Below are 16,035 nucleotides of genomic sequence, written 5' to 3'. Positions count from 1 at the left end.
GTTCCCGGGGTCAACGCTGCTTCTGTCTCCTGCTGCGTCCATCGTTATGCTGTGCATAGTGACGAGTGACATCCTCAGCGCGACGTCACCGTCAGTGCGCACAGTGACTGCTCAGGAGGACGCCACCGGAGCCAGATGTAGAGTGGACCCCGGGAACGGGTAATTATAAAACCGGGGATGGGGGAGGCAATGGGGGCGGTGCGGTGGGGGGCGGTCGCGGTGGCGGTGAGCGGGCGGTGGCGCGGAGGCCTATGGCATCGCAAAAGCCGCTGCAGTTCGTTGATTTAAAGCGCCGCTTTAAATCAATGATATGCAGCGGTGTCGTGGGGGGGGGGGGTAAATTAGCCGATAACTTATACCGAAATATCGGTATAAGTTATCTGCTATCGGTCCTAACCTCCACAGATTATCGGTATCGGACGATCCCTAGTCTGAACCACGAGTCACTGGGAGCGGCTTCTCATCGTCTCCCCAATTCTTGATGCATATCATTTTTTATTTTTTTGGCAGGTGCCTTAGGGCTTAGGCAGTATGAGGCCTTATTCACACGGAGGAATGTAAACATATCAATTGTTGCAGGAAATAGCATTGCTGACTATGAAGACGCCATATTTCTGTGCAGTTCCAGCACTGGCATCTTCTGTCGGCGTCCACTGTCTGCAGAATATCCCCATTCTGCAAAATATCCGCATGTGAACATAGCCTGAAAGTGATGGCAAGGTTCCCTTTAAAGGGGTACTCCACCCCTAGACATCTTATCCCCTATCCAAAAGATGTCTGATCGCGGGGGTCCCGCCGCTGGGGACTCCCGCAGTATAGCATGCGGCACCCACCTGTTTCTTGTCCGGAAGCGCTGGAGGGTCTGGGTCCCGACCACGGGAACGGAAGTCCGTGACGTTGCGACTCTGCCCCCGTCACTCCCCGTCCCCTCAATGCATGTTTATGGGAGGGGGCGTGACGGCCGCGAGACTCGTTCACACTGAGCAATTTCAGCGGCGGACAATTCCGCCGCTGAAATTGTTCGGCGCAAATAATGAACATGTCCATTCTTTGAGAGGAATTCCGCAAGCTCTGCAAAGCCGTCAATGGTGACTGCACGGTAGAGATGAGCGAACTTACAGTAAATTCGATTCGTCACGAACTTCTCGGCTTGGCAGTTTATGACTTATCCTGCGTAAATTAGTTCAGCCTTCAGGTGCTCCGGTGGGCTGGAAAAGGTGGATACAGTCCTAGGAAAGAGTCTCCTAGGACTGTATCCACCTTTTCCAGCCCACCGGAGCACCTGAAAGCTGAACTAATTTATGCAGGAAAATCCATCAACTGCCGAGCCGAGAAGTTTGTGACGAATCGAATTTACTGTAAGTTCGCTCATCTCTGCTGCACGGTCCTGGCGGCTGCCAGGCTGAATCTCACGAGCGGAGATTCATCGAGATTTCCGCAGTGTGTGCTTTAAATTGCAGACTTTTTCAGGGCCCCAGGAAAGCTGGATGAAACTCTTTTTTTGAGGCTGTTTAAAAAAATAAAAAATAAATAAATAACAAATTTGTAAAATATATTATTTTGATATATTTTTATATGAAAATACAGGCCAAAATAACGGCCATATTTTGGTTACATAAATGGCGCAAAGAAAGTTACGTCTGTAACAAATACTGAGTGAGGGGCTACGCACCTAGACTCGCTGTCTCTGGACCAAAATAAGTCGCACAACCAAAATAATTAGCTTGCTCGACGTTAGAGCCACATGACTTGCATTGGGGTCAGTTGTGGGAAAGTCACGTGAACTTGTGACTAAAAATCCACAAAAGATTATTATTTTTTTGCCTCAGTTGTGTGACTCGCCCCCACCCCCCCCACCCCCCCCCCCCCCCCCCAATTCCCTTTTTTTTTTTTTTTTTAGCTCAGTTACAGTCTATAGTAGAAAAAAAAAACATATAAAAACACCATGTGGGTTTAGTTTATGTATTTTTTTTATTTTTCTTCAATAGAAATCCATTAGTCACATGAGATGTCATGATAAAATAAAAAAAATGCCCCCCCCCCCCCAAAAAAAAAACCTACAATCCACTATTTTTGAGAAAAAAAAACTCAACAAAAAACTGCATTTTTTTTTCTTTTTTTATTAGGTAAAAAAAATAAATAAATGTGGAAATATATCTTAGATCAATGGTCTTCAGCAGTTACAAAACTACAACTTCCAGCAGGCATGCTGGGAGTTGTAGTTTTGCAACAGCCAGAGAGCCACAGGTTGGAAACCATTGTAGCTCAATGGTCTCCAAACTGTGGCCCTGCAGCTGTTGCAAAACTACAACACCCAGCATGCCCAGACAGCCTTCGGCTGTCTGGGCATGCTGGGAGTTGTAGTTTTGTAACAGCTGTAGGGCCACAGTTTGGAGACCACTGTGTAGAGGAATGTTCCTTCTTTTTTGTGGGGGCTATGCTGAACAGAAGGACCATGTGGACGTGTCACCTGCTTTGTTCCCATTTGGCTGCTGGAGACACTGACAAGTCTATAAATGTCTCAGACGGGACACTTGACCCTCGACTCACCCGCCATTACCCTGAATAAACCGCGGCGAGTTTGGTTTTATCCGTTTTGCGGGCATCAGGTCGAGCACTTGCTACAACTCTCTCGTATCAAGTACTCCGCACAGAAGTGACATGGCGGAGAACCTTAAAGGGGTACTCCACTGGAAAACATTTTCTTTTAAATCAACTGCTGCCAGAAAGTTAAACAGATTTGTAAATTGCCTCTATTAAAAAATCCCAATCCTTCCAGTACTTATCAGCTGCTGTATGCTTCACAGGAAGTTCTTTTCTTTTTTTAATTTCCTTTCTGTCTGACCACAGTGCTCTCTGCTGACACCTCTGTCCATGTCTGGAACTGTCCAGAGCAGGAGAGAGGTTTGCTATGGGGATTTGCTTCTACTCTGGACAGTTCCTAAAATGGACAGAGGTGTCAGCAGAGAGCACTGTGGTCAGACAGAAAGATTCAAAAAGAAAATAATTTCCTCTGTAGTATACAGCAGCTGATAAGTACTGGAAGTATTGGGATTTTTTTTAATAGAAGTAATTTACAAATTTGTTTAACTTTCTGGCACCAGTTGATTTAAAAGAAAATGTTTTCCAGTGGAGTACTCCTTTAAGGAACCTAAATGTTGTTCTGGCAGGGGAGCGACTAAGGTGACGCTTGCGTCCGTCCTTCTCTTCTCATTCCATTCATTCCTGCTCGTGCATTATACCGGCTTGGGACTAACTTTGTTGCTGTAATAACAAAGGGGTTAAAAAGGACGCTGCTTGGGTGACTGTTGTCACGACAACGGTGTAAACGAGTCTGTTGCTTGGTAACCACCATCTGAGGCCCGGCGGCCATTTCCTGGAGAGTAGACGGATGGATGGGAGACTGGAGACAAAGGGGGAGATTTATCAAAACCTGTGCAGAGGAAAAGTTGCTGAGTTGCCCATAGCAACCAATCAGATCGCTTCTTTCATTTTTGCAAAATGAAAGAAGCGATCTGATTGGTTGCTATGGGCAACTCAGCAACTTTTCCTTTGGACAGGTTTTGATAAATCTCCCCCAGAGTTTAATATGAAGGATTACTGTATATTGTATACAATACAATGCGGCGTATACTTTTACTGTAATAATCCGACCAAAATTGGAAATTTATTGGGAGGGGAGGGGTATATCAGATCTGGTGCTAAGGAAAAGTGACGCAGTTGCCCATAGCAACCAGATTCATTTTGTTTCAGAGGCCTTTTTTTTAAATAAGTGAAGGAATCCAGTTGCTATGGGCAACTGCTCCAGGGTTGACTTACATTCCGTCCAGAGTGCTTGCTAGCCAGGGTGCCTCCAGCTGTTGCAAAAGAACAACTCCCAGTATATCCGGATAGCCAAAGTCTAAACATAGCCTAAAGGTAATGGCAGGGTTCCCTTTAAGGAAAGGTAAATCTACCTAGTTATTCTTTTATATAGCAGTTTTCAGGGGCCTAGGAAAGCTGGATGACCAACTTTTTATAAGAGATAAAGGGGACATCACAAGGACTTTTGTATTAGGCTATCTTCCACAAAAAAAATTTTGAGGCTGTCTTTTAAAAAATGTTTGTAAAATATCAAAAGTCAACGCCATTGTTCAGGCGGAAATTTTCAAGCGGATTTCCCGTTCAAAAATTCCGCTTCAAAAATTCCAATGTGTGAGTTTGTGAGTGGAAACCCATTCACTACACTATACATTTTAGTAAGGCTGGGTTCACACCACATTTTTGCAATACAGTTCCCGTATCAGTTTTTGATTAAAAAAAAAACCTGACTCCTCAAAACCGGACTAAACTGTATCAAAACGTGTGTACAAATTTTCATCTGTTTATGGTTAAAAACCATATACGGTTTGAAAAATGATGTCCGGTTGCATCAGTTTTTTAAGAAAAAATTGTATCCGTTTTTAACTTTTCATTCCATTTTGAATAAATAAAGTTTCACTTGTTTGATTGAAATTCCAAGAAAAAAAAACATGCAAAGTCAAAAACCGTATGGTGAAAACCGGATGGAACTGTACGCACATACAGTTCTGTACGGTTCCCATTGACTCCCATGTTAAAAAAAAAACGTATACGGTTTAATACAGTTTTTCACCCGGATCGAAAAACTGACAAAATCGTACAGGTTGCAAAACGGACACAACCTGATGCATTGTTTGTCATACGGTTTTCAATGGAGAGTCAATGCATACGGTTTTCAATACGGTTCCGTATGGTTTTCACATAGAAAACGTATACGGGAACTGTATTGCGAAAACGTGGTGTGAATGCCCCCTTAGTAATGCTGGGATCACACCACGTTTTTACAATACAGTTCCTGTATCAGGTTTTTGATTTAAAAAAAAAAACGGATTCCTCAAAACCTGACTAAACTGTATCAAAACATGTGTACAAATTTTCATCTGTATATGGTTAAAAACCGTATACGGTTTGAAAAATGATGTCCGGTTGCATCAGTTTTTTAAGAAAAAACTGTATCCGTTTTTAACTTTTCACTCCATTATGAATAAAGTTTCAATTCCAAGAAAAAAATCTTCGGCTCTGCCATAGAACTGTATAGAGGGGCGTAGCGGCCTCCGCTTTCGGCGGGGGTCGTGACTTGCCGCTGTAAAAGAGGGCCAGGGCTCTAAACAGGAGATCACGGGGGGGCCCCAGGACTCGGACCCCCTGCGATCTAAATAGGGGATACATTTTCTTTAGATACATCTAAAACGTATCCCCTATTCGTAGGATACATTTTTTTTTTTACATGTTAACAGATGTGGAATCTGGCTAAGCCGATGTCCGGTGCAGAAATCCAACTTGTGGCTGGACAGGCGCACGCCCGAGGATGGACACAGAGCCGAAATGGATTTTTAAGGCTTTATTTTTGGTGCAGAACAACGCGTTTTGAGGGAGCACCCCTCTTCGAACCTGACGAAGAGGCGTGCCCCCTCGAAACGCGTTGTTCTGCACAAAAAATAAAGCCTTAAAAATCCTTTTCGGCTCTGTGTCCATCCTCGGGCGTGCGCCTGTCCAGCCACAAGTCGGATTTTCATGGGACATCGGCTTACCCAGATTCCACATCTGTTAACTCGTTCCTGACCGCTTGCAAAGCGGGACTGACGGCCGGCTACCTCCCAACATACTTCTATCCAAAGCGCGAATCAGTGTTGTGCCTGTCGGCACAACACACAAAGGTGAGCCTCTTTCCACTTCTCCTAAAAATTACCTATCCCCTACGATCTTCACCATTCGAGCGCTGTCTCTGTGTTTTCTCTCTCTCTCTGCTTTCTACGTTTTTTTTACATGACACGTGTCCTTTTAATAAATGTATGGATGCCATGAGAATGATGTGCCGCCATGACCGGAGACAATTGACAACGTGCTTGTAAGTGTAGAACAAGCTGGACAGCTCGAACACGTAATACTTGTCAACATGTCTCTCGGTTGTCAGTATATAATGGCCCTTTGGTGTGGAGAACGTTACAGGCCTGTTTTAATGGTGACTTTTTCTGCCATCGTAAAGGTGCAGGACAGTATTTCCCAACCAGTGGCTCTCTATAAATTGGCATGCTGGGAGTTGTAGTTTTGCCCCAGCTGGAGTTACCCTGTTTTGGGAAACACTGGTCTATAGCCATGTGGACCTCCAGCTGTTGCAAAACTACAACTCTCAGCATGCCCGGACAGCCGTTGGCTGTCCGGGCATGCTGGAAGTTGTTGTTTTGCAACAGCTGGAGACACCCTGGGATAGAAAAATGGAGACAAAAGACCAGTTCACACTATGGGAATTCATAAGGAATCTCCTCATGGAACATATTGTTTTGTAACATCTTGAGGGCCGCAGTTTGTAGACAAGAGATGAGCGAACTTACAGTAAATTCGATTCGTCACAAACTTCTCGGCTCGGGGGTTGCTGACTTTTCCTGCATAAATTTAGTTCAGCTTTCCGGTGCTCCGGTGGGCTGGAAAAGGTGGATACAGTCCTAAGAAAGAGTCTCCTAGGACTGTATCCACCTTTTCCAGCCCACCGGAGCACCTGAAAGCTGAACTAATTTATGCAGGATAAGTCATCAACTGCCGAGCCGAGAAGTTCGTGACGAATCGAATTTACTGTAAGTTCGCTCATCTCTATTGGAGACCACTGGTGGCAATAAGGCTAAATAACAGCAAGACCTATAGATTAGGACTGTAAGGGTGCGTTCACACTACGGAAGTCCCGCGGAATTCGGCGGTGTGAACTTAACATAAGTGTGAATGGGTCTCCGCGAGACCCGTTCACACTGCGGAATGTCAGCGGTGGAATTGAAATTGTTCCGCGCAAAGAAAGAACATGTTCATTCTTTGCACGGATTCCACGTGCACTGCATAACCGTCAATGGTGACGGCACAGTGCCCCGCGGCCCAAGCGCCGAAGCATCTTCGGCAGCGACCGCCAGGCGGAATCTCCGGATTCCGCAGTGTGAACGCACCCTAAGGCTCGGTTCACATCATGTTTTTGCAATACAGTTCCCGTATACGTTTTCAATTTGAAAACCGTATGCATTGACTCTCCATTGAAAACCGTATGCCAAATGATGCATGCAGTTGTGTCCGTTTTGCATCTTGTACGGTTTTGTCCATTTTTTCCCGTACCCAAAATCGTAACCTACCACGGTTTTTGGTCCGGGTGAAAAATCGTATTGAAACCGTACACGTTTTTTTTTTTTTTTTTTTACATTGGAGTCAATAAGAACCGTACAGAACTGTATGTGCGTACGGTTCCATCCGGTTTGCACCATGTGTTTTTTTTTTTACTTTGCACATGCGCAGTGCAAGCCGAAAGTTTTTTTTTCTTGGATTTTCGATCAAACTATTGAAACTTTATTCATAATTAAAGGGATACTCTGGTGCTAAGACATCTTATCCCCTATCCAAAGGATAGGGCATAAGATGCCTGATCGCATGGGTCCCGCCGCTGGGGACCCCCGTGATCTTCCACGCCGCACCCCGTTAGAATCGGCCCCAGGAGCATGCTCGCTCCGGGTCTGATTACTGGCAATCACGGGGACGGAGCATTGTCATGTGACGGCTCTGCCCCCGTGTGACGTCACGCTCCGCCCCCTCAATGCAAGGCTATGGAGGGGGCGTGATAGCTGCCACGCCCCCTCCATAGGCTTGCATTGAGGGGGCGGAGCCGGGACGTCACTATGCTCCGTCCCCGTGATCGGCAGTAATCAGACCCGGAGCGAGCACGCTCCTGGGGCCGATTCTAACGGGGTGCGGCGTGGAAGATCACGGGGCTCCCCAGTGGCAGGACCTCCGCGATCAGGCATCTTATCCCCTATCCTTTGGATAGGGGATAAGATGTCTCAGTGCCGGAGTACCCCTTTTAGTGAGAAGTTAAAAAATATATACTTTTTTTTTTTATCTTAAAAAAAACTGATGCAACCAGACATCATTTTTCAAACCGTATATGGGTTAAAATTTGTACACGCATTTTGATATGGTTTTGAGGAATCCGTTTTTAATCAAAAACCTGATAAAGGAACTGTATTGCAAAAAACATGGTGTGAACCCAGTCTGAGACGACAAGTTATGCGTTTCCACCTAATAGTCAATAGCAATGCATCTGGAGTCTCGTGACAATTAATAAGTAAATCTGTGCTATATACCAGTGGTCCCCAACTTAGTCCTTGAGACACACCAAGATTTTTTTTTTCTTTTTTGACTAAAACAGGGAATTCTTTTTATCTTGGACTGTTGATGGGCCTTGAGGACTGGGCTGGGGACCTCTGCTCTATACTGTACGAAGTTTCTCTTCTTCTTACACTTTTCTGTGCAAACATTTGGAATGTAATGAACCCAGTGCAAAAAAGCCCAAAAAGATTCCAATAGAATCTTGGCACTTCAGTCAAGAAACATCTTCTTTTTTTTTGGGGGGGGGGGGGGGAATTAGGGATAATGAAATTGTACAAAACACCTCTATGGCTTATATTCAAGAAAAAGGCCTTGAGCATAAGTGTCACCCAGCTCCAAATTCTGGAGAGATTTAAAGGGGTACTCCGGTGGAAAACATTTTTTTTTAAATCAACTGCTGCCAGAAAGTTAAACAGATTTGTAAATGACTTCTATTAAAAAATCTTAATCCTTCCAGTACTCCTTAGCAGCTGTATGCTACAGAGGAAATTCTTTTCTTTTCGAATTTCTTTTTTTGTCTTGACCACAGTGCTCTCTGCTGACACCTGATGCCCGTATCAGGAACTGTCCAGAGCAGGAGAAAATCCTCATAGCAAACCTATGCCGCTCTGGACAGTTCCTGACACGGACAGAGGTGTCAGCAGAGAGCACTGTGGACAAGACAAAAAAGAAATTCAAAAAGAAAAGAATTTCCTCTGTAGCATACAGCTGCTAAAAAGTACTGGAAGGATAAAGATTTTTTAATAGAAGTAATTTACAAATCTGTTTAATTTTCCTGTACCAGTTCATAAAAAAAAAAAAAAGAATATTTTCCACCGGAGTACCCCTTTAAGCAGAAATGGGTCAACTCGTATTATGTGGACTGAAACCAGGCATAAAACGTGATATAAAAGAGGATTTATAAGCTATATTATTCACGTGGAACATTTACATAGAGAATTCTGCTATTCCCCATTAATCTAGGTGGGGTTGTGAGGGCGATGATGATTTAATGGCTTATAAAGTGTTGTATCTGTGACAGAACCTGCCATACACCGCAATTATTCGTCTGTCATGTGACAGCGTTTGGCACGGCAAACTTAACATGTATGCAAAGCAGTCAGTCAAACCATTTCTCTTTTGTCAGATATTTACCAACATGACAGTAGAAGGTGATTGAGCCTGGCGTTATTTTTAGCGTAGGTGTCTTCATATGAACAAGATCCGCGCTATGTTCATAATGTGTTCTACGTTCTGCTAATAATCCAAAAGTAACTTCTCCCATAATCCGAACCTGTTCCTCCTCCAAGTCTCCTAGACTCTACTGGTCTCCTCTATTATCATTATGTCCCAGTTACCACCCCCCCCCCCCCCCCCTTCATGCACTTTAGACCTTCAGAGATTGGCTGGTGACTGGTTCACCCACCTTTAAAGGGGTTATCCAGGAAAAAACTTTTTTATATATATATCAACTGGCTCCAGAAAGTTAAACAGATTTGTAAATTACTTCTTTTAAAAAATATTAATCCTTTCAGTACTTATGAGCTTCTGAAGTTGAGTTGTTCTTTTCTGTCTAAGTGCTCTCTGATGACATGTGTCTTGGGAACCGCCCAGTTTAGAAGAGGTTTGCTATGGGGATTTGTAGAGATGAGCGAACTTACAGTAAATTCGATTCGTCACGAACTTCTCGGCTCGGCAGTTGATGACTTTTCCTGCATAAATTAGTTCAGCTTTCCGGTGCTCCCGTGGGCTGGAAAAGGTGGATACAGTCCTAGGAGACTCTTTCCTATGAATGTATCCACCTTTTCCAGCCCACCGGAGCACCTGAAGGCTGAACTTATTTACGCAGGATAAGCCATCAACTGCCGAGCCGAGAAGTTCGTGACGAATCGAATTTACTGTAAGTTCGCTCATCTCTAGGGATTTGCTTCTAAACTGGGCGGTTCTTCGAGACACGTGTCATCAGAGAGCACTTAGAGAGAAAAGAACAACTCAACTTCAGAAGCTCATAAGTACTGAAAGGATTAAGATTTTTTAATAGATGTAATTTACAAATCTGTCAAACTCTCTGGAGCCAGTTGTTATTTAAAAAAAAAAAGTTTTTTCCTGGATAACCCCTTTAAGGGGTATTCCGCTGAAAAACATCTTATTAGGGGATAAGATGTCTAATTGCTGGGTCCCGCTGCTGGGGACTAGTGTTGAGCACGAATATTCGTAATGCAAATTTTTATCGCCAATATCGGCACTTCGCAATTTCGCAAATATTTAGAATATAGTGCTATATATTCATTTTTCACATGCAAATTTTTATGCAAATTTTTCATGCAAATTTTCACATGGGCAAAGAAAGTGAACAAACGTAACGAATATGCGAATTTCGCGAACATTGCATGAATGATCGTCAATATATTTGCGGAATATCACAAATTTGAATATGGCCCCTGCCGCTCATCACTACTGGGGAGCACTGTGATTTCCGGCGTGGCACTCTAGTCATCCATGCACGGAGCGAACTCCGCTCCGTGCCGGATGACTGGCAATTACAGCCGCCACGCCCCCGATCCATTCATGTCTATGGAAGGAGGCGTGGCGGCTACTCCGTAGACATGAATAGAGGGGCCGTGGCGTGACGTCAGGAACACGGAATCTGCAAGTTTCCATGTTCCCGGGCACCGCTGCTGTCGGCCCGGGGTTCGTGGCCCCGCAATCAGACATCTTATCCCCTATGCTTTTGGATACGGGATACAATGTTTTTCAGTGGAGTACCCCTTTACGCAATCGACCCTTATTTATAAAAAATGGACACCTTATCATACTATTAGGTATGTTCTCAGAGAATCGCACCATGATGTCCACATTCTAATACCCTGCGCCATGAAGCATTTTGGTAAAATGATAAACTTTCTGGGTATTGGGCCACGATATAGAGTTCCCTTAGTTCCCATCATGGAAAATCTTTCAAGTGCCATACACCCCACAGCCAACCATTTATCGATTAAAGGGGTACTCCACTGCTCAGCGTTTTGGAACAAACTGTTCCGAGCGCTGGAGTCGGCACCGGGAGCTTGTGGCATCATAGCCCCGCCCCTCATTACATCATGCCCCACCCCCTCAATGCAAGTCTATGGGAGGGGGCATGACAACCGTCACACCCCCTCCCATAGACTTGCATTGAGGGGGCGTGACCCCATGAGAGGGCGGAGCTATTACGTCACGAGCTCCCGGCTCCAGCGTTCGGAAACGCTGAGCAGTGGAGAACCCCTTTAAATGTAAATGAAGCTGCGAACAAAGGACGTCTGTCCGAAACGCGTCATAGGGCCCCAGGGTCACTGCTACCTCGTCACCCCCTATAGTTATGCCCCTGTATTGCCTTCCTTTATGACCTCTATAAATGTCATCCCTTTTTTAAAGGGCGTCCGATAACCCTCGCTGGCTTGTGTCCCTCGGGACATGTGTTCTAACCTCGGTCTGTACATTGGCGGAATACTTGTTACGGGAAAATCGTATTAATATTCTCCCGCTCGCGTTCCTAATTTCGGTTAAAGCAGAGTTGGACGGTGCGAGCAGTCCTCAATATGTCACCGACTGATGTGTGCAGGAAATGTAGGTCAGACATCAAGGGAAGCAATCAGGATACGGAGTCAGACACTAATCCCTGAAAGTGTCTCTGCTGGGCGTGTGTCTGCATATGTGCGCGGTGTGGAATGTAATACTATGCGTCTGGTATGCAGCGTGTATGCCTATTGTGCAGGCTCTGGTATGTTGCGTGGCTGCTGTCTTCGGGCGCATACGTTGCTGTCTGTTTTGGTTATTACGTGTGTCTGTAATACATAGTGGAGTGTGTGAATTGTGTCTGAGTATTTTAATAGACCAAGTTGCATTCCAAACCTTTTCCCCCCCTTTTAGGTCTCTCCTTTACTGGTAAATGCTTCAGTTTTTCCATGAACTGTATACCCGGTCTACTATGTTGTCGTAATTCATTGCAGAACCTTGTGTCTTAGCTCTGATCCTTATAGGGACATCGAGATCACTTTCTGCATTGATGTCTGTGTATTTCGGTAGCCTTAAAGCCCTGATCCATGTATGTCGAAGATTACCCCGAGAGCCTTGGCGCAGCATTATTTCCATATTCTGAGCCCTTTATCACCAAGTCCCAGATGTATTAATGAAGGTGGCGTAACGGAGACCCATAGTCACAGAAGGAATAGCTTGGGAACGGCTTCCTCGCTCTTCTTATAACCATTAGTAAAGGCGAATCTGTTTTGACAATTGCTGTTCTGTAGCTGCAGCTATCGTGGACACCAGAAGTGGTTACAGTCTCCAAAAATATTTGGTGACATTTCCTCCTCTATGACAAATGTCAGAGGCAGAATAAATGTCATTCTTTTATAGGGGGACTTAAATGGGCACTGTCAGATACAAAAACTTTTGATATTATAGTAAAGCATGTATAACCAATCGGTTTTGCAATTGCTTTCATTAGAAAATTTTCAGTATTTCATACTCAAAAAGCCAGTCAAACAATGGCCCCCCCTGCCTGCTTGGACACATACTAGTCCTGCTGTGTCCATGAGTCATCACCTATGTCATGGACACACTTCCTTGATTGACAGCTGTGAGCACAGGGGAAACATCCTCCCACTGTCAGCTTGTGTCCCGATACTGTCAGTGAGGACAAGCTGGGAGTTGTAGTTATGCTAATGCTAGGGGAGATGTGAGCAGAAAGCATACTGAGGGAGGGGGCGGAGACCTGCACAGTGAGGCCACGCCCCCTCCCATTGAGAGCAATTCAGACTAGTGAGCTAAATTAAAAGTGTAATAAAAAAAGAAATAAAGGTGCTAGACACATAAAAATTAGATGTACATGGTCAGGATTAGGTATTGAGTGATAGATTTTTTTGTGTTGGATCTGACGGGTACGCTTTAAATAAAAAAAAGTACGACTGCGTCCTATCCGGCAAAAGAGAACACACAGGTGCATAGCCATACTTCATAGGAATCTGAGAGTAAAAAGAGGAATCCTAACATTTGGGAACTTCTCAGAAGAGTAGTTTTTAGCTTTTGGGCCCCAATGCAAAATTTGCAACAGGGCCCTATATCTACCATTTATAATACTGGTCTCATATAGGGAAGGCACCAGGACCCTGTTGCCACTGCTACCTCTGCACCCCGAGGGTACGGGGCTAAGTAGAAGAGGCATGTCCTGGCAGATTTACTATAATTTACACCAGAAACTGGCCTAAAAATATAGCCCCAGCTCATATGGCTGGCATAGATTTAAAGCGTACCTATGGTAGTCGTTTTTCGAAATAACATGCATTTTAAATTCGGCACCTAAATCCCTTAATGTGTGCCTTTACCCCTGTATATAACTATGTGCTAGGAGATGGAGCTACCCGCTTCAGCGCAAAACCCTGTGCAAAACTACAGCGCAAAACTGTGCCATAGATTTACATTACACTGTGTCTCGTGCTGGAGGTGGGTGTTGTGGGGACGGAGCGGGAAGCTTCATATCGTTGCCCAAATATTCTGCAGTGAGCGGCAGGAAACAGACAAAACTGTTCTGGGATTTAGGCAACGAAAATGAAGACGTATGCTTTAAATATATGGTGCATGAATGGCCACACGTGACAAATTTATTAAGAGGCGGGGATCTTTAATTTGTTGCATCTGACTATAACGTGGTTTTTATTGAGACCGTCAAATAAATTGCCAATCTTAGGCGGGGTTCACATATGTCTGGAGCAGTGTTTGCCAACCGGGAAACCTATGTCAGATGCCAGGAACGATCCCATGTGCCGATATGGCAATCCGGCTCCGTTTCCTGCCGGCATCTATTGTAAACATGGGTAAAAAAAAATTATTTTTAGTTTAATTTCATCATTCCTATACAGGCGTAAATAAATCTATGTTGAACTAAACATACAATAGCAATGAAAACTATGTTCACACGGGAGAATGTCCGCACGGAAAATGTTGGCGCCAGGACCACTCGGAAATGCGCCGTCTCATAGAAGGCAGTGCATTTCCGTGCGGACTCTGCAGAAAGAATAGACATGACTATTCTTTCTGCGGACACCAGAATTTGAAGATTCTGCCTTGTGTGCATAGTGCAGCAGAATCTTATTGATATCAATGGGATGCATTAGAATTCCGCATGGGCATTCTGCAGCAACAGAGCCTTATGTGGAATCCTTTGCGGGAATTCCATCGTGTGAACATAGCCTAAGAAATATATAATTAATTAATTAATATACGGTATATAACAAAAAGTTTTTTCCTGGAATACCCCTTTAACGAAGAGTGCCATACTACACATACAAAGTGCATACCGAATTGAACTAGTACAATACATTGATATACTACTGATAGGTAGTGTCATACTGTGCCCACCTAAAGCCAAACAGTAGTCACCATATCCCACTCCCGGCTCACATAGTCTCAAAGAGTGCACAGAGGGTGTCAAACTTTGGTTTATAATAGAGCCGAAATATGTGAATATATAGTGGTTTCTGCTGGTGAACTTTGCACTGTTAGGACTTTCTGTGTATAGTGGTGTGCTACATGTTTCACGCTTAGATCATATGCCAGAAACCATATCATCATGACCCATATGTTGATTGTAAATGTGCATCCTCAATGTTAATACAGTCTCTTCTCTGTTTTCACAGGCTCCTCTTGTCTGGTGGGTTACAAGAAGACCCCCCCACCTGTACCCCCTCGCACCACCTCCAAACCCTTTATATCTGTGACTGTACAAAGTAGTACTGAATCTGCCCAGGACTCTTATCTGGATGCACAGGAAGGGCAGAGTGAAGGCAACAGCCAGTCAGGGCTCAGCACCTCCACCGAGAGCCTTGAAAGCACCCGGGCACCAAGTGTAACCCGTATCTGTCCCCCAACTCCAATCAGGCAAATCCCACCCGAGGTGCCCCCAAAAAATGCGGCCGTAAAAATCATCAAAGAAGAGCCGCGGGCCCCTGAACCCCTCCCGAAACGTAAACTGTCCTCCATTGGAATTCAGGTGAGTTTAGAACTTCAAGCAATAAAGGAGAACTCCGGTACTGCTGCTCGGCGTTTGGAACAAAATGTTTCGAACGTTTAGAGCCAGCTCCGGGGCTCGTGACGTCACGGCCCACCCCCTCAATGCAAGTCTATGGGAGGGGGCGTGCACGCCCCCTCCCATAGACTTGCATTGAGGGGGTGGGGCGTGACGTTAAGAGGGGACGGAGCCGTGACGTCATGAGCCCCGGGGACAGCTCTAAGCGTTCGGAACAAAATGTTCCAAACGCTGAGCAGCGGACAACCCTTAAGTGTCTGATCACAGGGGTCTGACTGCTGGGACTCCCTGGCTCTGATGCCCCAGCTCTCCCCATGCTCAGAGCGGCCACCGCTTCGTGCTGTGGTGGACACAGGTCCGTGCAGCCACCTGCAGGTTTCTCTTCCTTTTTTTTCTTTTCTTCACTTTTATATAATTAATTCGTCTTCCTTATTTATTTTTTCGTACTGAGGACTTAGAGAACACTGCAGTGTATAATGACACAGTAAGTTAAAGGGAAGTTAAACCTATCATTAGATTAGGGAATTATATTAATAGAAATTCCCTTACATAATGTTATTATTGGAATCTATCCCATTAGCTAGATGTGCGTTGTGTGTGCTCCAATAATAACCTACAGGGTGTTGGGAGAGTCTTGTACTACAGACCCATCGGGAGACGCATGCAGAAAACTGTAGTGTGAAATCGACAGAGTACAGGCTGCTACAAACGGCTGCTTGTCTCCGTCTGATAGGTCTGCAGTGTTAAAGGGGTATTCCAGGAAAAAACTTTTGTTTTTTATATATCAACTGGCTCCAGAA

General features: G+C 44.8%; 1 protein-coding gene and 1 long non-coding RNA gene across 5 annotated transcripts in view; one reads left to right on the top strand and one right to left on the bottom strand.

Annotated features, from left to right (window-relative positions):
- The window catches only part of LOC130297461 (uncharacterized), a 188,646-nt gene that overhangs the window by 119,763 nt on the left and 52,848 nt on the right, over positions 1 to 16,035 (bottom strand). The window contains exon 3 of one of the 2 annotated variants that reach the window (XR_008849530.1): positions 13,829 to 14,009. The exons of the other annotated variant lie outside the window; for it this stretch is intronic. This is a non-coding gene — a long non-coding RNA (uncharacterized LOC130297461). Of the gene's footprint in view, positions 1 to 13,828; positions 14,010 to 16,035 lie in introns of those variants that run through there. 2 annotated transcript variants of the gene reach the window in all.
- DLGAP4 (DLG associated protein 4) overlaps positions 1 to 16,035 on the top strand; it is a 201,823-nt gene that overhangs the window by 156,429 nt on the left and 29,359 nt on the right. For 2 of the 3 annotated variants that reach the window (XM_056549957.1, XM_056549958.1), the window contains one exon: positions 14,847 to 15,199. In XM_056549957.1, coding sequence (XP_056405932.1) covers positions 14,847 to 15,199 — 353 coding nt within the window. Of the gene's footprint in view, positions 1 to 3,906; positions 3,947 to 14,846; positions 15,200 to 16,035 lie in introns of those variants that run through there. The other variant, XM_056549959.1, reaches the window with a different exon arrangement.

Source organism: Hyla sarda, chromosome 13, assembly GCF_029499605.1.
Source record: "Hyla sarda isolate aHylSar1 chromosome 13, aHylSar1.hap1, whole genome shotgun sequence".
Classification (NCBI taxonomy): Eukaryota; Metazoa; Chordata; class Amphibia; order Anura; family Hylidae; genus Hyla; species Hyla sarda.
Note: the sequence above shows the minus strand (reverse complement) of the source record. Positions and strands in the feature narration are given on the sequence as shown.